Source organism: Hypanus sabinus, chromosome 5 (genome assembly GCF_030144855.1).
Source record: "Hypanus sabinus isolate sHypSab1 chromosome 5, sHypSab1.hap1, whole genome shotgun sequence".
Taxonomy (NCBI): domain Eukaryota; kingdom Metazoa; phylum Chordata; class Chondrichthyes; order Myliobatiformes; family Dasyatidae; genus Hypanus; species Hypanus sabinus.
The window spans coordinates 112646801-112667690 of NC_082710.1; the positions used below are offsets into that span (position 1 = coordinate 112646801).

The window sequence follows — 20890 nt, forward strand, 5'->3', positions numbered from 1 at the left end:
ACCACCTTCTTTACATCACTCTGCCTCTTTGCATCCATCTCACAGATCTGATTTGCCTTCCTCTGCTCCTCTCCAGCTTTGTGTCACCTGCAAACTCTGCAGACTTGGAAATGTTATATTTGGTTCCTTTAACTAAATCATTGATGTATACCTGGATATCTGGGATCCTAGAACTGATCCCTATAGTAGCCCTCAATAGTCATTATCTGTCATTCAGAAAATATTACCTTCTCTGCCTGTTCCCTATCATTCAAACAATTCTCCGTCTACGCCAATATATAACCCCGAATATCCGTGTACACTAACCTAAAGGGTGGAAACGTTGGGAAGTAAAATATTAGATGATAGAATTGGGTGCGGTTGGTCAAATGTTCTGGATATTGGTGTGGGGTACTGACTTGCACGATAATAGGATTGGCCTTTATTTTGGTCTAACACCTAAACCCGGGAACTACATCAGGAGATTCTAGTTCTCATCTCTTTCTGAGATTAACGATTTTGAGAAACTATTTGCCCTGAGGTCAGGACGCTGACAGACTTTCCGCGTATCTCCCATCGCTTAACACCTTAGCAACGTACATCATTAAAGAGAATTCGCTTCTAACCATCAGCCACGCGTCAAGCAACAGATGAGATTTTACGTTTATTTTACTGCTGGGTTATTAAAATAATTGAAGCTAGGCGGAAAAAATATGGTTAACAAAATAAAATGCTAACAATATTTGGGCTGCTGTTGATTCAAGTCATTAAGTTCATTCAAGTTAAATCAGAACCAAGTCATTATAACAAAAAGCACCAAAGTATTAAATGCATACATCTTCACAATTAATCAACACCTACCATGAAACAGAAACTTTGCAACTTGCTGCCCACCACTCCGTGCCGCAATCTCACTGCCGAAAGATCCAGTCACCGTTTTCCCATCACACATCAACAGCACCAGCTCTGCAAAAGTGGCCAGAACTATAAGTCTCATTGTGATTTAAAGCCCCAAGCTGTCTACCGGCTGCCACTCATCCCTCCCTTCCAGCTACAAAGCGGCCTCGGTGCGGAGGTCTGCTCGCCGGGACCCCACGAAAGCCGCCCCCGGGCGCGGCCCTCCGACGTGTCAACCGGTGTCGCAAAGTGCTTACCGAAAACTGTGCGGGGCAACAGCCCGCCAGTACCGCTAAAAATAACCAGAACAAAACAAATTTCACAACTACGGAACTTTATAATGATTCATTTTGTGGTGTAAATATTTTACGGCGACTGTGGCGCGTAAAGCGCTTAGACCGTAAAATGTGCGCCCTTTACGGCAGTTGGAGCTGCTTTGGAAGCTGTGTGAGTCGGCGAGGATAACTGGTGATTCCCCGCAATGTTTGAGAAGCGGCGAGGATAACTGGTGATTTCCCGCAATGTTTGAGAAGCGGCGAGGATAACTGGTGATTCCCCGCAATGTTTGAGAAGCGGCTGCTGGTGACGGGCGGTGCCGGCTTCATGTAAGTCTCTGGCAACATGGGAGGGTTCAGATCTAACGGGGAAACAATGCGTGGTTCTGTCAGTGGGACAAAACGTTGCTAGCATGGAAGTATAATAACTGAGCACAGCCAAAAAAAAAAGCCTCAATGTTTATTTTAGAGATTCTAGACATTGACAACTGTAGCCCTTGAACAAGTCTTTCCTGCTGCTTCAGTTGAATCTATTCCATAATACAGTGGGGTGGGATGTTCCCAAATTTCAACCCAGTGGTAGTTGGCAATATACTTCCAAGCTGGGATGATGTACAACCCTGGAGGAAAACATGCAGATCGTGGTGTTCACATAAATCTTGTGCCATTTAATTCTTCAAGACAGCACAGAAACAAGATATTTAGCCCAACTGCACTAATTTCATTTGCCCCAATTAACACTGTAACCTTCTATGCCTGTCATTGTTTAAGTGTCTGCGTAAATTGTTTCTTAAGTATGGAAATTGCATCTATTTTTACCACTTCCTCTGTCATCACATGGTGTTACACTTGCAGCTACACCTCCTCCATTAAAGGCCCTAAACAGCCCTTTCAAGTGAGCCATTGACATGTGAATTCTGGGATGTTATTTATTCCATAGGAGATCCGATTATGACTTCCTCTTTGTCCGTGAGACCAGACGCAGACTGGGTGACTGCTTCACCAAGCACGTCAGACAAGATCTCCCAGTGACCAGTCATTTTAATTCCACTTCCCGGTCCCACACAGACATCTGTCCACAACCACCTCTACTGCCAGGTTGAAGTGAAATGCAAATCAGAGAAAAGACACTTCATATTCTGCCGTGGTAGTCTCTACCCTGGAAGCAAGAACACTGAGTTCTCAAATTTCCAGTAACAGCTCCTTCTCTGTCAATTATCTCCTTTTTGTCATCCTCTCTCCTGCTAATCCACCAGTCCCCATCATCCTGTTACTCTACTGATCACCCACACACTCCTCCCACTGGTGCCCCTCCCCACATCCTTCCCTTTATTCCATGCTCCACCTTTGTCACTGCCAACTATCAACATTCCCACTCTTCACCCCCACCCTCTTACCTTACCCATCCCTTTACATGGATCCTTACAAGACCTGTTAGCTCCTGCTCTACCCTTCAATCCACCTTTATAAATTGGCTATCTCCTCTCTTTCCTTCAGTCCAGATAAAGGGTCTTGACCTGAAATGCTGACTGTCCATTTCTCTCTGTAAGTGCTGCCTGACACACTGAGTTATTCCTGCTTTTTGTGTGTCAATCCACATTCCTGCAGCTTCTGTCTTTTGTTGTCTCCAGCATACTGCAGAGATTTATTCTGGGCTCATTGTTATTGCTCATTTATAAATATCACTTGAATGAGAATGTATGTGGACTGATCAGCAAGTTGTTGATGATATCAAAATTAATTAAGGATTAATGGAGGGACATCACATTGTCTCGTTGATGAAGCTGCATTTGGAGTATTGTGCAGGTTGGCATTCCACAGGAAGGTTAACCAGGCTGGGTCTTTATTCCCTGGAATGTAGGAGAATGAGGCAACTTTATACATGTTTAAAATGATGAGAGGCATCGATAAACTGGATGGCAACAGTCTTTTCCCAGGTCAGGGGAGTCTATAACTAAGGGGCAGGGGTTTCAGGTGAGTGTGGAAAGATTTAAAAAGGAATTGAAGTGGAACTTTCAGGTAGAGCGTGGTGAGTGCACAAGAGGTACACCAGGATATTGCCTAGAATAGAGATGTTTACTGATCAAGAGAGATTGGATGGGGTTATTCCCACTGGAATGTGACACACTGAAGGGTGAGTTTATCGAGGTTTATAAAATTACAAGGGGCAGAGATAGAATAGATGGCCAGTTTATTTTTTCTAGGTAGGGAAGTCCAAAGCTAGAGGCCTTTGTTTGGATTAAGAGCAGGTGGTGGTTATATGGAACAAGCTGCCACAGGAAGTGATAAAGACAGGTACAGTTAAGGCATTTAAAAGTAACTTGGATAGGATAGCAGTTTAGAGCCATACAGCACCAATACAGGCCCTTTGCCCCAACTAGTCTATGCCCTCCGCTGTGCCTATCCAGTTAATCCCAATTTTCTGTGTTGGACTATATCCCTCCATGCCCCACTCTTTTAAGTAGTTCTTTAAATGATACTATTATACCTGCATTAATCACTTACTCTGGCCTCTCATTCCATATACTCACATGAAAATGTTGCTCCTGAGATCCTTTTTAAAATTTTCCTCTCTCACTCTAAACCCCTGAGCTTTCATGTCTATGAACTCAATTTGGTTTTGAATGTTGTTGCTTGCTTTAATTGTTTGTGCAGTTTGTGTCTTTCTTTTCTTCTTTGCGCAGTGGGTGTTAGTTTTCCTTTTAAATGTGTTCTTCCGAGTTTCTTGTTTTGTGGCTGCCTATAAGGAGATGAATCTTGAGGTTATATAATTTATCACAAAGGAGAAAATCTGCAGATGCTGGAAATCCAAAGCAACACACACAAAATACTGGAGGAACTCAGCAGGCAGGGAGTTCTACAGAAAAGAATAAACAGTGTATGTTTCAAGCAGAAACCCTCATCAGGATGGGAAAAAAGATGAGAAGACAGAGTACGGAGGTTGGGGAAGGCAAGAGGAAAGTACAAGTGATAGGTGAAACCTAGGGAGGGAGAAGGGTGAAGAAAAGAGCTGGGAAGTTGATGAGCGAAAGACACAGGGCTGGAGAAGGGGGAATCTGATAGGAGAGGGCAGAAGACCATGGGGAGAAAAAGGGAAGGGGGAAGACCACCAGAGGGAGGTGATGAGCAGATGCGGAGATAAGATGAAAGAGGAAAATGGGAATGGTGAAAGAAGGGGGGACAATTACCAGAGGTTTGAGAAATCGATGTTCGTGCCATCAGGTTGGACGCTACCAGACAGAATATAAGGTGTTGTTCCTCCAACCAGAGTGTTGCCTCATTGTGGCAATAGAGAAGGCCATGAACTGGCATGTCAAAATGGGAATAGGAAGTGAAATTGAAATGGGTGGCGACCAGAAAATCCCACTTTTTCTAGTAGGTGTTCGGTGAAGTGGTCTCCCAATCTACGTGGGGTCTCACCAATATACAGGAGGCCCACCAGGAGCACCAGCTACAGTAGATGACCCCAACAGACTCACAGGTGAAGTGTCACCTTACCTGGAAGGAATGTTTGAGGCCCTGAATGGTAGTGAGGGATGAGGTATAGGGCAGGTGCGACACTTGTTCTGCTTGCAAGGATAGGTACCAGGAGGAAGATCAGTGGGGAGCGACAAATGGGCAAGGGAGTTGTATGGGGAGCGATCCCTGTACAAAATGGGAGAAGGGAGCAGATGTGCTTAGTGGTGGGCTCGTGTTGGAGATGGTGGAAGTTACAGAGTATTATGTGCTGGATGCGGAGGCTGTTGAGGTGGTAGGTGAGGACAAGAGGAACCCTATCCCTGCTGGGGTGGTGGGAGGATGGGGTTAGCGCAGATATACACGAAATGGAAGAGATGCGGGTGAGGGCTGTGTTGATGGTGGAGGAAGGGAAGCCCCTTTCTTTGAAGAAGGAGCACATCTTATTAGTTCTGGAATGAAAAGCCTCATCCTGAGAGCAAGTGTGGAGATGGAGGAACTGAAACAAGGGGATGGCAATTTACCAGTGACAAGGTGTGAAGAGATATAGTCCAGGTAGCTGTGAGAATCAGTAGGTTTATAAAAGATATCAGTAGATAAACTGTCTCCAGAGATAGAGACAGAGATTGAGAAAGGAGAGGGAGGTGTCATAAATGGACCAGGTAAACATGAGGGGAGGGTAGAAGCCATTGGAGGCAAAGTTGGTGAAGTCGATGAGCTCAGCATAAGTGCAAGAAGCAGCACCAATGCAGTTGCTGATGCAGCATAGGAAATGTTGGGGAGTAATACTGGTGTAGGCTTGGAACATTGGCTGTTCCAAGTAGCTGACATAAAGGAGGTTATGATGACTGGACATCCATGGTGAAAATGAGATGATCAGGGCCAGGGAACTTGAAGTCATTGTTTATACAAACTTTGATAATAAATGTTCTTTGAGCTTTAAACTTTAGTTTTGGATTTCCGTAATCTGAGGAAAAACTGTTGATATCCAACTTATTGATGCCTCTCATTATTTTAAATGTTTCTATAAAGTCGCCCTTCATTTTCCTACATTTCAAAGAACAAAGATCCAGCCTGGCTAACTTCTCTCTCTAACACAGGCCTTCTGCATACTGTAATTCTGGCAACATCCTCAAATCATTTCTGCATTCTCTCCAGTTCACCCATATCTTTCTTATAATAGGGCAGCCAAAACTGTACACAGTACTCCAAGTGCAGCCTCACCAACAACCTGTACAACTGCAACATAATATCCCAACTCGTATTGTAAAAGTATAGTAATGAGTAGTAGATTTCAAAACATTAATGATAAGTAGTAGATTTCAAAACCAAATGTTGATCAATTTGCCTGTGTTCAATGGACCTTTCGTCTTTGTGGCAAAATTACAACCAACTAGATTGATTGAAATGTACAAACCCCAGAAGTCTTGAGGTTTATAATGCTTTTTTGCTAAGCAAGTAATCCAAGGTGTTTTTGTATTCAAGTGCCTCGCATGTGATTATTTGCTTGCTGGAGAGATATCCAGATCATTTGATCATAAATCTGGACAAGGTGAGTCTGTTTACATTGTCTTCCTTATTTAGAACATAGAACAATTTAGCACAGTACAGGCCCTTCGGCCCACAATGCTGTGCCGACCCTTAAACCCTGCCTCCCATATAACCCTCCACCTTAAATTCCTCCATATACCTGTCTAGTAGTCTCTTAAATTTCACTAGTGTATCTGCCTCCACCACTGACTCAGGCAGTGTATTCCGTGCACCAACCACTCTCTGAGTAAAAAACCTTCCTCTAATATCCCCCTTGAACTTCCCACCCCTTACCTTAAAGCCATGTCCTCTTGTATTGAGCAGTGGTGCCCTGGGGAAGAGGCGCTGGCTGTCCACTCTATCTATTCCTCTTAATATCTTGTATACCTCTATCATGTTTCCTCTCATCCTCCTCCTCTCCAGAGAGTAAAGCCCTAGCTCCCTTAATCTCTGATCATAATCCATACTCTCTAAACCAGGCAACATCCTGGTAAATCTCCTCTGTACCCTTTCCAATGCTTCCACATCCTTCCTATACTGAGGCAACTAGAACTGGATGCAGTATTCCAAGTGTGGCCTAAACAGAGTCTTATAGAGCTGCATCATTACCCTGCAACTCTTAAATTCTATCCTTTGACTTATGAAAGCTAACACTCCATATCCTATCTACCTGTGAGGCAACTTTCAGGGATCTGTGGACATATACCCCCAGATCCCTCTGCTCCTCCACACTTCCAAGTATCCTGCCATTTACTTTGTACTCTGCCTTGGAGTTTGCCCTTCCAAAGTGTACCACCTCACACTTCTCCGGGTTGAACTCCATCTGCCACTTCTCAGCCCACTTCTGCATCCTATCAATGTCTCTCTGCAATCTTCGACAGTCCTCTACACTATCCACAACACCACCAACCTTTGTGTCGTTTGCAAACTTGCCAACCCACCCTTCCACCCCCACATCCAGGTCGTTAATAAAAATCATGAAAAGTAGAGGTCCCAGACCCTTGTAGGACACCACTAGTCACAACACTCCAATCCGAATGTACTCCCTCCACCATGACTCTCTGCTTTCTGCAGGCAAGCCAATTCTGAATCCACGTGGCCAAACATCCCTGGATCCCATGCCTTCTGACTTTCTGAATAAGCCTACTGTGTGGAACCTTGTCAAATGCCTTACTAAAATCCATGTAGATATGACAATTCAATGCAAGTTTCAGCTTGTATCTTTTAGCTTATCAAGCACTGCATTCCCTGGTTCTAGCACTGGCTGCAAACCTAACCAAATCCCCAATCACCTGTGCTCCCAAGGCCTTCTCTCAGCTAAAGCTCACAGATTGTCTGCCTGAGTTCTAGCTCTAACATTGTAACATCACACATATTCCTATTCCTGACCCTTGTTGCTCTAGTCACACACGGGCTATTGAAATTTCACTCCTTGGCTGGCACAGCAGATCAAGTGCAATCCATCTCATGGCAAACAGGATTCACTGAGCACCATAGGCATATAGTACCAATACTATACAGTGTGAAATATAGCCAACACTTGCAGTAGTACAACGCTGACCTTGCCAATGAGTAGATCTGTGGATAGCAGACAGTGTAAATGTTATGATTCTACAGAAATTAATCTAGTATTTTATCTCACATTCCTTAATCACTACTTTGCCTCCAACAGCTTGATTACTGTGCAAGCTTAAAGAACTTGAAATCAGTTTCTAACAGAAAAAACTACAAATTTATAAAGGTATTTAAATGTTTATTAAATTATTAAGTGTCATACTGCTAATGAAACTCTGCACTTTTCTGAATTATTTTTGTGGGAGATCATCATAACAGTAGCAAAATAACTTGGCGCGATAAACTGCCTTTTTAAAAAACATCCTGTAGAGCAGTGCTGACTCTATTTACCCACAATGTGGTCCAAATAAGGAACAGTACAATATCAGGTATCAAGAGGCATCTGACATCAGCAGTGTAGATGGTATGATTTACAGTATTTCAAAATATTTAAATAGCAATGTTCTAGTAACATTAATGTGTTGAGGGTGTTACTGCTCTGGAGTTTCTTCATTTGCATAAGAACTAGGAACATTGATAGGCAGCCTGGCCCGTTTGAGCTGTTATTTATTAAGATCGTGGCTGATTTATCTCAAGATTATTTTCCTGCACTATCTTTATGCCCTTTGACATTCTTAATATTCAGAAATCTATCAGCTTCTCTCTGGAATGATCTCAGTGACCTGAGTTTCCACTACCCTCTGTGGTAGAGAAATATGAATATTCACTAGCCTTTGAGTTAAAAAAAAATTGATTTCAATTCTAAATATTCTATCCATTTTTCTGTGACTGTGACCTCTGTGCTAGACTCATCAGCTGAGAAAGATTTCCCCTTGAGCAAACCATGCTGACTTTGGCCTATTTTTATCATTTGCGTCAAGTACCTGAAACCTCATCCTTAATAATCGACTTCAACATCTTTCTAGCCACTAAAGTCAGGCTAACTGGCCTAGTATTTCCTTTCTTATGCCTCTCTCCTCTCTTAGAGGTTGGTGACATTTGCAGTTTTCCTGTCCTCAAGAACCATTTCAGACTCCAGTGATCCCTGAAAGATCATTACAAATGTCTCCACAACTTCTCCACCTACTGGAGTCCACCTAGATTCTGCCGCTTTCTGAAAGGAATTTGTCTGACTCCATGGCCAAACACCCAACTAATCCCATTTTCAAGTTCGGCAATGACACACCAGTAGTGGGGCTCATCAACAATGGTGTACCAGCCTACAGAGAGGAGGTGGAAGAGCTCAAGGCTTTGTGCCAGCAAGTAACCTCTTTCTCAATCTTGACAAGACAAATGAGATGGTTGTGGACTTAAGGGAACTCAAAAAACATCAGTGGCACAGCTTGGAAACTGCGAGCAGGTTTAAACTCCTGGGAGTGCACATTTCAAACAACCTTTTTATGATCTCAACACATTGTACGCAGTCAGAAAAGCTCACCAGCGCCTTTACTTTCTGAGGAGGCTGAAAAGAACTGGACTATGCACATCTCTACTCACATCATTCTACAGGTGCGCCTTAGAGAGCATCCTAACATGTTGCATCATTGTATGGTATGGAAACTGTACTGTGACAGACAGGGAAACTTTACACTAGGTAGGTAAAACTGCCCAGTGCAATACAGGCACTAGCCTACCTGCCATCAAGGATATATGTACAGAAAGGTGCCGGAAAAAAGGCTAGTAACATCATGAAGGAAGGACCCACCATGCTCATGGACAGTTTGTCCCACTCCTATCAGGGAAGAGGCTATGTAGCATTCACACCAGGCTCAAAAACAGTCACTTTCCCCAAACAGTAAGGCTGATCAACCCTTCCGCACTGCCAGTCACCACTTGTTTGTCGTTTCCTGTCTCACATACTATGTACAGAAATTCCCGTGCCTAACTTCAATTATAAAATCAATCTACAGTATGTATACAAGCTATCTTCAATATTTATGTTTATTGTGTTTCTTTTTGTGCTGCATTGGATCTGGAGTAGTAATTATTTTATTCTCCTTTACATTTGAATCTTGATTAATCCCTGTCTTTCCAGGTATTGGTTAATTCTATTCCACAGATTCTTTTCAAATAACTTGCATTGTATTGGCATTAGACTCTCAGATCTGTAATTTACTGGTTTATCCCTGCTGCCCTTTTTAAATAAAGTTACTGTATTTGCTTTCCTCTAGTCATTTTTGCAGTGTAAATTTAAAGTTTTTATCAGAACCTCAGCAGTCTTCTCCTTTGCTGCCAAAGCAGTGTGGGATACAGTCCGCCCTCCTTATCTGCAGGGGATTGGTTCTGGGACCCCTCGCGGATACCAAAATTTGCGGATGTTCAAGTCCCTTATTCAACCTTCTCAGTGCAGAGAACATTAGGACCCGGTTGCAGAGATCTGAATCCACAGTATTTCTGTTTGCGAAAATAATCACAAACATGATTGAAAATAAAGTGGAAATAATAAAGCGATCGGAAAGAGGTGAAACGCCATCGATCGTTGGAAAAGCGTTAGGCTACGTCGGTCAACGATCAGAACAATTTTAAAGGATAAAGTGAGAAAGGCCCTGCCCCAATGAAAGCTACAATTATTACTAAGCAACACAGTGGTTTAGTTATTGGATTTTGGGGTTTTGGGTTTTTGATCCTCCACATCAACCCGGCACAGTGGAGAGCACACTCAAAAGCGGTCTGTCCTGAGTCCCGAGAACTTCCGTTCCCGAGCCCAGCGCTGAAACATATGTTCTTAAGTGTTTTATATGCATAGAAAGGTAAAATATATACTATATACTAAGACAAACGTTTGACTAACAGACGCTAAATGATTCAAGATGTACCTGTTCCGACTTATTTAGTAGGAGAACTTCTGATTTTTTTTTGATCCTGATCCACAATAACGCATGCACATCCTCCTGTATATTTTAAATCATCTCTAGATTACTTATAATACCTAATACAATGTAAATGCAATGTAAAATAGTTGTTATACTGCATTGTTTAGGGAATAATGACAAGAAAAAAAAGTCTGCATATGCTTGAACAACAAGTGCTGGAAGAGCACTTCCGGGTTTTTGCGATTTGCGGTTGGTTGAATTCGTGCATGCGGAATTTGCGGATAAGGAGGGCCGACTGTATGTCTCGTTAAGCCCTGGGGATATATCAGTTTTTAAGCCTAAGATATCAAGTATGTCCTATTTAATGATGACTTGTTCCAGAATGTCACTTTACCCTCTGTGAATTCTCTAACAGTTGTGTTGTTCTCCTTAATGAATACATACAGTATAAGAAGTATTCATTTAAGTCTTTGCTTGCATTCTCTGGCTTCATACACAAATTGCCATTTTGTTCCTTAATGGGCCTTGCCCAGTCCTCGGTTGCACCTAATATATGCACTGACTTCTTTGGATTTTCTGTAATTTTGTCTTTTAGTGATATTTTGTGCTCCATTTGGGCACCTGATTTCTTTAAGTACACATCTACATGCACTCACTTTTTATACAGGTCCTCCAGGTCTTTCCCAGCTTATGGATGATAAGAGCGATCACTTAGGAGACCGGTGCTTTGGATCTGGCAGTTATTGTGGGATCGCAGCCATCCTATGATGTGTGCAAACATGGTTTGCGGCTGCATTTCTGTCTTGTGAAATGGCCGATGTGGCTATTGATACAAATCCTACTTGCCTGCATTAGTTCTAAATCCTTTTATACCCTACTCATTCAGATATATGTCCAGATGCCTCTTAACTGTAATTACTGTTCCTGTCTTCACCACCTCCTCTGGCATGTTCCAGATACCATTTATTCTTTGTTTGAAATATTTACCCCTGAGATCCCCTTTAAACCACTACCTCTCACCTTAGACCTATGCCTTCTAGTTCTATGCCCACCAACTGTGGGAAACATACTCTGGGAATCTACTCTCTCTACGACTTTCATAATTTTTATGTTTTGTCCTGTTACCTCTCAGCCTCCTTTGCACTAGGGAAAACAGATCAAGGCTTTACCGTCTATCCTTATAACTCAAGCTTAATCACACCTTTGCTGTCACGCCTAACATTCCACAACCATAGGCTTTTTTTTATCCTGACCTCGATATCCCTTGACACACAGGTTTCCTTGGACTTGTTCTCCTTAAAATTTGGCATTTTTGGGATCATGTTGGCACTTTGCACTCCCATTTCATAAAATATAGAACAGTATAGCTCAGAAAAAAGGCTTTTTTGGCCCACAATGTTGTGCCAAATAAGATAAACTTTTAAATACCTAACTAAACTAATCCCTTCTGCCTTCACAATGTCTATATCCCTCGATTCTCAGCACATTCATATGCCTATCTTAAGAGCCTCTCTTTATCTTTACCATTGCTTCAGGCAGCATATTCCAGGCATTCACTGCTTGCTGTTTGAAAAGAACATTGTCCTGCACATTTCTTTTGAATTTGCCTCACCCACACCTGAAATGCATACCTTCTGGTGTTAGATACTTTGATCTTGAGAAAAACAATACTAACTGTCTATTCTTATTCGTGCTTCCCATAATTTTATAAACCCCTATCAGATCTCCCCAAGGCCTCTGCCATTCTAGACAAAACAACCAAAGTTTGTTTAACCTCACTTTATAGCATATGCCCTCTTTCAAAGGCAGCATCCTGGTAATCCTCTTTCACAGCCTCACCAAGGCTCCACATCCTTCCATAATGGGGTGACCAATATTGAATGCAATGCATCAAATGCTGCCTAGAAGGAAGTTATATTGCAGTTTTTAAAACTAGAGTTTTATAAAGTTGCAATGTAACTTCCTGACTCTTGAATTCGGTGCCTCAGCTAATAAAAGTAAGTATGCTATATACATCTTCCTTCCCAACTTATCGGACTTTGCAACCATTTTTGGGAAGCTATGGACCTAGACCTCTAGATTCTTCTGTATATCAACACTGTTAAGGGTCTTGCTGTCCTTTTACATTAGACACTTTTATGTTTCCTGTGAAGACACTGCATTTTTTAAAAATTTCTCTGCCATTTTCTCATTCCACATGATATTTTCATAGTTATAAGCTTTGGAGTCCAGTGGAAAAGAATTGCACTTCCATCAGGCTAGTAATGTGATATATACATTGTGTAAGGATAGGTTAAGAATTGAAGTAACACACACAAAATGCCGGTGGAACACAGCAGGCCAGAAGCTCTGTCGACGTTTCGGGCCGTGACCCTTCGTCAGGACTAAGAATTTAAGTCTTGTGTTTTGACATTCAGAATGTTGTCAAGATTTGACCTTTTTTTTAACTATTTGTTATGTTGCTGCCATCAAGTGGAGACCAACAATTCCATAAATAAAAGTTCTGCAACTGTAGAAGTGTTTTTACCAAGTCAAAGTTGGTTCCAGTGATGCTAGAACAAGTCCAGATTTAATCATCTAGTTAGAATAGTTAGAATAATCTAGTTAGAATACTTAGAAAGGAGCTAATTATTTTTATGATTCCCTCTCTGAGCAGACAATATCTGTTTGTAAAGCCCCAGAACAAGATTCGGTTATTTGATTTATCAGTGAAATTGTGGCTAATCTTTTTTCCAACTCCATATACCTGTATTTTTAAAAATATTTCCAGGTATCAAACCCGTTATCAAAACTGAAAACGTTTCAGTTGCCTTTGTGGAAGATTGTTACAAATTTCCACTATCACTTGAAAGTTAACTTAACATTTGAAGTTAAGTTGTAGAGTCCTAATATCACTCTGTTTTTCAGATTATATCTGCTCAATCAAATTAAATTCTCCCTCTATATATAAGGCAACAATCAATTCACACACACTAAAATCCTGTGAGCACTGAGCAAGACAGCTGATGAGTTTGTTTTGGTGACATTGAGCGATGAAGGTTGCTCAAAGCATTAGGTCAGGCACTTTTTGCATTTACTCAATTGAGCAAACACAATTGAAATATAGGAAAAAAGTTCCATATAAACTTAGTTCGCTGTTTTTATTTTTGCTACTACTAAAAATATGTTGGTGTCAGACAAGAGTGAGGAATGTATATTTGCCAGGTTCCTAAGACAGTCTTCTTTTTGCATCCATCAAAAAACAAGTGAAGTTACTTGAAATAAATCATAGATTTATTTTTGTTTCTCTTTCCATAAATACATGACCCAAATGTATGACCAGCAAATTGTATATCTTTAAAAGAAAAAGGTCCTGCATATTTTGTAGAATGCTTTATCTTCCTGTTTTCTTTTGTTGTGATTGGAGTATTTTAAATTGTTTTTAATATAAAAAATGAATTAACCATAAAGGTATTTTGTTAATATGTAAATAATACGTAATTACGGAATTCTCTGTTTATAGGGTGATATTTGTGATGAACATTTTATGAAGCTATTGTTTGAAATTGAAAGAATTCACATAGTTCTACATTTCGCAGCTCAAACTCATGTTGGTAAGGAGATTTCTTAACACTTTTCAGTTTGGTACCTGCTTATACTTGTAAGTATAAGGACAAAAGAAGTTGCAAATTAATTTTATATGTCATGACCATAAGACATTGGAGCAGAATTATGGTTGAGTCTGCTCCACTCTTCCATCATAGCTAATTTATTACCCCTCTCAACCCCATTCTCCTGCTTTCTTCCCATAACCTTTGATGCCCTCACTAATCAAGAACCTATCAACCTCCACTTTAAATATGTTCAATGCTGTGGCCTGCACGGCCATCCATAGCAATGAATTCCACAGATTCACTACCCTCTGGCTAAAGATATTCCTCCTCCTCTCTGCTCTTAATTGATGTCCCTCTTTTCTGAGACTGTGCCCTCTGGTCCTAGACTTGCCCACAATAGGAAACATCCTCCACATCCATTCTATCCATCAATAGTCAATAGGTTTCAATGAGATCCCCTACATTCTTCTGAACTCCTGTGAGTACAGGCCAGAGCCATCAAATGCTTCTCATGCAGTAACCGTCATTCCTGAAATAATTCTCCTCTGGATCCTCTTCAATGCCAGCATATCTTTTCTTAGATAAGGGGCCCAAAACTGCTCACAGTACTCTAAGTGTGGCCTGACCAATGTCATATAAAGCATCATCATTGCATTCTTGCTCTTGTATTCCAGTGCTCACAAAAAGAATCCTAACATTGCACTTAACTTTCCTTACTACTAACTCAGCTTGTCTCTTTGCAACTCTGATTTTTGGATTTATTTCCTGTTTAGAAAATAGTCTATGCCATTATTCCATTTACAAAAGTGCATGACCATACACTTCCCTACACTATGTTACGTCTCCAGCTCCTTGGCCCATTCTCCTGATCTAAGTGCTTCTGCAGACTCACTGCTTCATCGACACTACCAGCCCCTCCACCTATCTTTGTATTGTTGGCATACTTGGCCACAAAGCCATCCAAATCATTGACATTTAACATAAAAAGAAGGGGTCCCGTCACAGACCCTGGTGGAACACCACTAATAACCAACAGCAAGCTAACCAGGAAAGGCTCCCTTTATTCCCACTCTTTGCTTCCTGCCAATCAGTCAATGCTGTGTCCATGCTAGTATATTTCCTGTAATACCACGGGCCCTTAACTTGTTAAGTAGCCTACTGTGTGGCACCTTGTCAAAGGCTTTTTGAAAATCCAAGTACACAACATCCACCAATTCTCCTTTGCCAATCCTGCTTGTTATTTCTTCAAAGAATTCCAACAGATTTGTCAGGCAAGATTTTCCCAAAAGGAAATCATGCTGACTTTGGCATACTATATCATGTGCTTCCAAGTACCCCAAAACCACATCCTTAACAATCAACTCCAACATCGTCCCAATCATCAAGGTCAGACTACTGGACTATAATTTTCTTTTTTCTACCTCCCTTTCATCTTGAAATGTGGAATGACTTTTGCAATTTTCCTGTTCTCCAGATCCATGCCTGAATCTATTAATTCTTGAAAGATCATTACTAATGCATCCACAATCTCCTCGGCCTCCTGTTTCAGAGCCCAAGGAGTACAACCCAGAAAAGTGTGAGGTGGTACACTTTGGAAGGACAAACTCCAAGGCAGAGTACAAAGTAAATGGCAGGATACTTGATAGTGTGGAGGAGCAGAGGGATCTGGAGGTACATGTCCACAGATCCCTGAAAGTTGCCTCACAGGTAGATTGGGTAGTTAAGAAAGCTTATGGGGTGTTAGCTTTCATAAGTCGAGGGATAGAGTTTAAGAGTCGCGAGGTAATGTTGCAGCTCTATAAGACAACACACACAAAATGCTGGTGGAACACAGCAGGCCAGGCAGCATCTATAGGAAGAAGTACTGTCGACGTTTCGGGCCAAGACCCTTTGTCCGGACTAACTGAAAGGTAAGAAAGCTAGCTCTGTATCCCTTTTGCCAATCACCTAGCTCTTAGTTTCACCCCACCCCCTCTGGTCTTCTCTTATCATTTCGTATTTCCCCCACCCCTCCTACTTTCAAATCTGTTACTATCTTTCCTTTCAGTTAGTCCTGACAAAGGGTCTCGTCCCGAAACGTTGACAGTACTTCCTTCTATAGATGCTGCCTGGCCTGCTGTGTTCCACCAGCATTTTGTGTGTTTTGCTTGAATTTCCAGCATCTGCAGATTTCCTTGCGTCAGCTCTATAAAACTCTGGTTAGGCCACACTTGGAGTATGTCCAGTTCTGGTTGCCTCACTATTGGAAGGATGAGAAAGCTTGGGAAAGGGTACAGAGGAGATTTACCAGGATGCTGCCTGATTTAGAGAGTATGCATTATGATGAGAGATTAAGGGAGCTAGGGCTTTACTGTTTGGAGAGAAGGAGGATGATAGGAGACATGATAGAGGTACGCAAGATATTTAAGAGGAATAGATAGAGTGGACAGCCAGTGCCGCTTTCCCAGGGCACCACTGCTCAATACAAGAGGACATGGCTTAAGGTAAGAGGTGGGAAGTTCAAGGGGGATATTAGAGGAAGGTTTTTTACTCAGAGTGGTTGGTGCATGGAATCCACTGCCTGAGTCAGTAGTGGAGGCAGATACACTAGTGAAATTTAAGAGACTACTAGACAGGTATATGGAGGAATTTAAGGTGGGGGGGTTATATGGGAGGCAGGGTTTAAGTGTCAGCACAACATTGTGGGCCAAAGGGCCTGTACTGTGCTGTACTATTCTATGTTCTATGTTTCCTATGGGTGGATGAGTATAGGAACAGAGGGCACAGCCTCAGAATAATGGGACATCTATGAGTAATTTCCCTAGCCAGAGAGTGGTGAATCTGTGGAAGTCAAGTCATTGGGTATATTTAAGCAGAGATTGATAGGTTCTTGATTCGTGAGGCATGAAGGGTTATGGGGAGACGTCAGGAGTTTGGAGCTGAGAGGCAAAGGGATTGGGGAAAATCAGTTGGTGTCAGATCACAACAGTGGGAATTTGTTGAATGCATACGAGATTGCTTTTTAGAGCAGCTTGTGCTTGAGCCTACTTGGGCAAAGGCCATCTTAGATTGGGTGTTGTGTAATAACCCAGATCTTATGAGGGAGCTTAATGTAACGGAACCCTTAGGAGGCAGTGATCATAATATGATTAATTTCATACTGCAATTTGAGAGAGAGAAGCATAAGTCACATGTATTAGTATCACAATGGAATAAAGGGAATTACAGAGGCATGAGAGAGGATACTGGTGGGGATGACAGCAGAGCGGAGGTGGCTGAAGTTTCTGGGAATAGATCACAAGGTGCAGGATAGATATATCAATAGAAGAAGTTCTCAAATGGCAGGGGTAGGCAGCCGTGGCTGACAAGGAAATTTAAGGACTGCATAAAAGCCAAGCAACGGGCATATAAGTTAGCAAACGTGAGTGGGAAGATGGATGATTGGGAAGCTTTTAAAATCCAACAAAAGGCATCTAAAAAAAGTGATAAGAAGGGAGGATAAAAAGGTGAGATATGAGGGCGAGCTAGCCGATAATATAAAGCAGGATACCAGAAGTGTTTTCAGTTATATAAAGAGTAAAAGAGGTGAGAGTGGAAAATGATGCTGATGACTTGGGGGACAAAGAAATGGCAGATGAACTTAATGGTTACTTTGCATCAGTCTTCACAGTGGAAGACACTAGCAGTATGCCAGAGATCTGTGGGTGTCAGAGAGTAGGAGTGAGTGCCATTGCTATTACAAAGGAAAAAGTGCTAGGCAAACTCAGAGGTCTTAAGGTGTGTAAGTCACCTGGACCAGATGGATTACATCTCAGGGTCCCAAGAACAGTTGCTGAAGAGATAACGAAGGCATTGGTCCTGATCTTTCAAAAATCACTTGATTCTGGCATGGTCCCAGAGGACTGTAGAATTGCAAATGTCACTTCATTCTTTAAGAAGGGAGTCAGGCAAAAGAAATGAAGTTATAGGCTATTTAGCCGAACCTCAGTGGTTGGGAAAGTGTTGGTGCCTATTATTCAGGATGAGATTTTGGGGTATGTAGAGACTAAAGTTAAAATAAGTCAAAGTCAGCTAAGTTTCTGTCAAGGGAAATCTTGCCTGACAAATCTGTTAGAGTTCTTGGAGGAAGTAACAAGCAGGGTGGACAAGGGAGATGCAGTGGATGTCACTTACTTGGATTCTTTGGATTTCTTCGTCCTCCATTACTACCTCTCCAGCATCATTTTCCAGCTGTCCAGTAGCCACTATCACCTCTCTTATTTTTTATATATCTGAAAACATTTTTGGTATCCTCTTTTATATTTTTGGCTCACTTCATATTTCATCTTTTCCCTCCTTACGGTTTTTCTGGTTGACATCTGTTGCTATTTTAAAAGCTTCCCAATCCTCTAACTTCCTACTAACTTTTGCTGTATTATGTGCCCTCTCCTTTGCTTTTGTGCTGATTTTGACTTCCCTTGTTAGCCATGGTTACCTCATCCTCACTTTAGAATACTTCTTGATCTTCACGACGTACTCTGTCCTACACTTTCCAAATTGCTCCCTCATCAAATCTGGTTCATTATACAACACCCAATCCAGAATTGCCTTTTCCTTAGTGGGCTCAACCACAAGCTGCTCCATAAAGCCACCTAACAGGCATGCTACAAATTCCCTCTCTTGGGATACAACACCAATATGCCTGCATATTGAAATCTCCCATGACTATTGTAACATTGCCATTTTTACATGCCTTTTCTACTGTTGTAATCTATTTTTTCACTTTCTGGCTTTTGTTCGGAAGCCTGTATATAACTTCCATCAGGGTCTTTTCACCCTTGCAGTTTCTTAACTCTTATGCACAAGGATTCTATGCCTTCCAAGCCTATGTCAGATCTTATAACAGACCTTTCTAAGGATTTGATTTCATTTTTTTTACCAACAGAGCCACCCCATTTCCCCCCCCCCCACCTATTTACCTGACCTTTTGATACAAGATGTATCCTTGGATGTTAATCTCCCAACAATGATCTTCTTTCAGCCACGACTCAGTGATGCTCACAACGTCATACCTGCCAATCTCTAACTGTACTACAAGATCATCTACCTTGTACTGTGTACTGTGTGCATTCAAATATAACACCTTCAGTCCTGTATTTATCATCCTTTTTGATTTCACTCTCCCGTTACACTTTAACTCTACCACTGATGCAATTTTGCCCTATCATCAGCCTGTTCCTCCTCACAGTCTCCCTACACAATGCATCAACGTGTATCGCAATTGCCCCATCCTCAGTCCTATCACTCCAGTTCCCATCCCCCTGCCAAATTAGATTAAACCCTCCTCACAGCTCGAGCAAACCTCTCCTCAAAGATATTAGCCCCCTTGGGTTCAGATGTAACCTGTCCTTTTCTTATAGATCATTCCTTCCCAGAAGTGATTCCAATGACAGAAATTTAAAATCCTGCTCTCTCATTGGATTTTAGACCACTTATTCATCTGTACTATCATTCTATTCCAGCCCTGACTAGCATGTGGTAGTGGGAGTAATCCAAAATTGAAGAATTTTGTTCTTATTCACACATACTACTACTACTATGTCGACTCAGGCCTAGGGGGCTGGCATCAGGCAAACACCACATCTACACAGCTTTAATTTTATTAATTTAATGGTCTGTATTCTAAAATTATAGGCAAAACCAAGTTTTTCTAAATAAAAAAGAATTAATTTGATGCTTTATTGCATGGAATTTTCAACATTGTTCAATTGAAAATTGATTTTTCTGCTTATTTGAGCAATGAAATAGGGTAGTGATAATTTCTAGGTTGTTTTCCATCACTGGCAAAATTTATCTGTCATTAATCCCCAGACAGCAACATATTTGAGGCATTACTTGGAACTTGGACCACATTGTCCATTGGCTCTATTCCCAGGACAGCTTGCTCATCACACTGTCGGGACAAACAGAAAGGACTGTAAGGTTAATAAGTGTCCTTACCCCACCCATCCTAGCCACCAACCACCCCCCTCCTAATTTATCTTCAGAACTGATTGCTTTTAATTGCTGATTAATTTTGCTTTTTCTACCTCATTCTTGTATCCTCCCCTCAGCACGTAGTTGACTTGTCAATCTTCAAGCACACTGTTTGCCTTGATTTGCAGGGAAAATTGAAAAATCCAATCTGGTCCGTTTTAAGCTCCTTCCCCTCCCAGATGCTTCTCTCTAATTCATCTACACTGGTATGAAGAAGTTTTCTTACATTCCTTCCAGCTACTTGATCTGAAGCGATCACCATTGTTATTTATGACTATAAGATCAGGCAGTGGTGCAAGAGGAAGCAGAAACACAGTATAAGAGCTGAGGCACTAGCTAGGCTGAGAGCTAATCTGACCAGGCCAGCAATATCATCACTTTTCCTGACCGATGTCCGTTCACTAGAAAATAAGATTGACTCTCTGAGTCTGAGAATCAATGCACAGAAAGAGTCTACACTGAAGCGTGCTAAACAACAATGTGCCCAACTTGGCGTTTCAACTTGAAGGGATAACTGTTCTGTGTAGATAGAAACTGCCTGTCGGGGAAATCCAAAGGAGGTGGAATCTGAGTTTACAGTACAATAACAAAGATTGGTGCATAAATGCAGCTGTTCTGTGGCAATTAAACATCTTACAATTAAATGCTGGCCACATTAGCTGCTCAAGGAGTTCATTCTTGTGTTCAACACCACCGTTTACATTCTGCCCCATCCCGAGCATGAATGCCAAGGATGCACTGGGAGAGCTTTACAGTATCATCAGCTCTCTATAAAACAAGTTTCTGACAGTCTGGTCAT

General features: G+C 41.7%; 2 protein-coding genes across 7 annotated transcripts in view; one reads left to right on the top strand and one right to left on the bottom strand.

Moving 5' to 3' along the window:
• Positions 1 to 2070, bottom strand: part of gpr180 (G protein-coupled receptor 180) — a 100068-nt gene extending 97998 nt beyond the window's left edge. For 2 of the 5 annotated variants that reach the window (XM_059970356.1, XM_059970355.1), the window contains exons 1-2: positions 1971 to 2070; positions 841 to 945 (exon numbers count right to left, since the gene is read on the bottom strand). In XM_059970356.1, coding sequence (XP_059826339.1) covers positions 841 to 945; positions 1971 to 2061 — 196 coding nt within the window. In that variant the 5' untranslated portion in view covers positions 2062 to 2070. The other 3 variants (XM_059970360.1, XM_059970359.1, XM_059970358.1) reach the window with 2 other exon arrangements.
• The window catches only part of LOC132394336 (dTDP-D-glucose 4,6-dehydratase-like), a 58029-nt gene continuing 38432 nt past the window's right edge, over positions 1294 to 20890 (top strand). The window contains exons 1-4 of one of the 2 annotated variants that reach the window (XM_059970361.1): positions 1294 to 1481; positions 6093 to 6159; positions 7810 to 7878; positions 14007 to 14097. In XM_059970361.1, coding sequence (XP_059826344.1) covers positions 1438 to 1481; positions 6093 to 6159; positions 7810 to 7878; positions 14007 to 14097 — 271 coding nt within the window. In that variant the 5' untranslated portion in view covers positions 1294 to 1437. Of the gene's footprint in view, positions 1482 to 6092; positions 6160 to 7809; positions 7879 to 14006; positions 14098 to 19926; positions 20033 to 20890 lie in introns of both variants that reach the window. The other variant, XM_059970362.1, reaches the window with a different exon arrangement.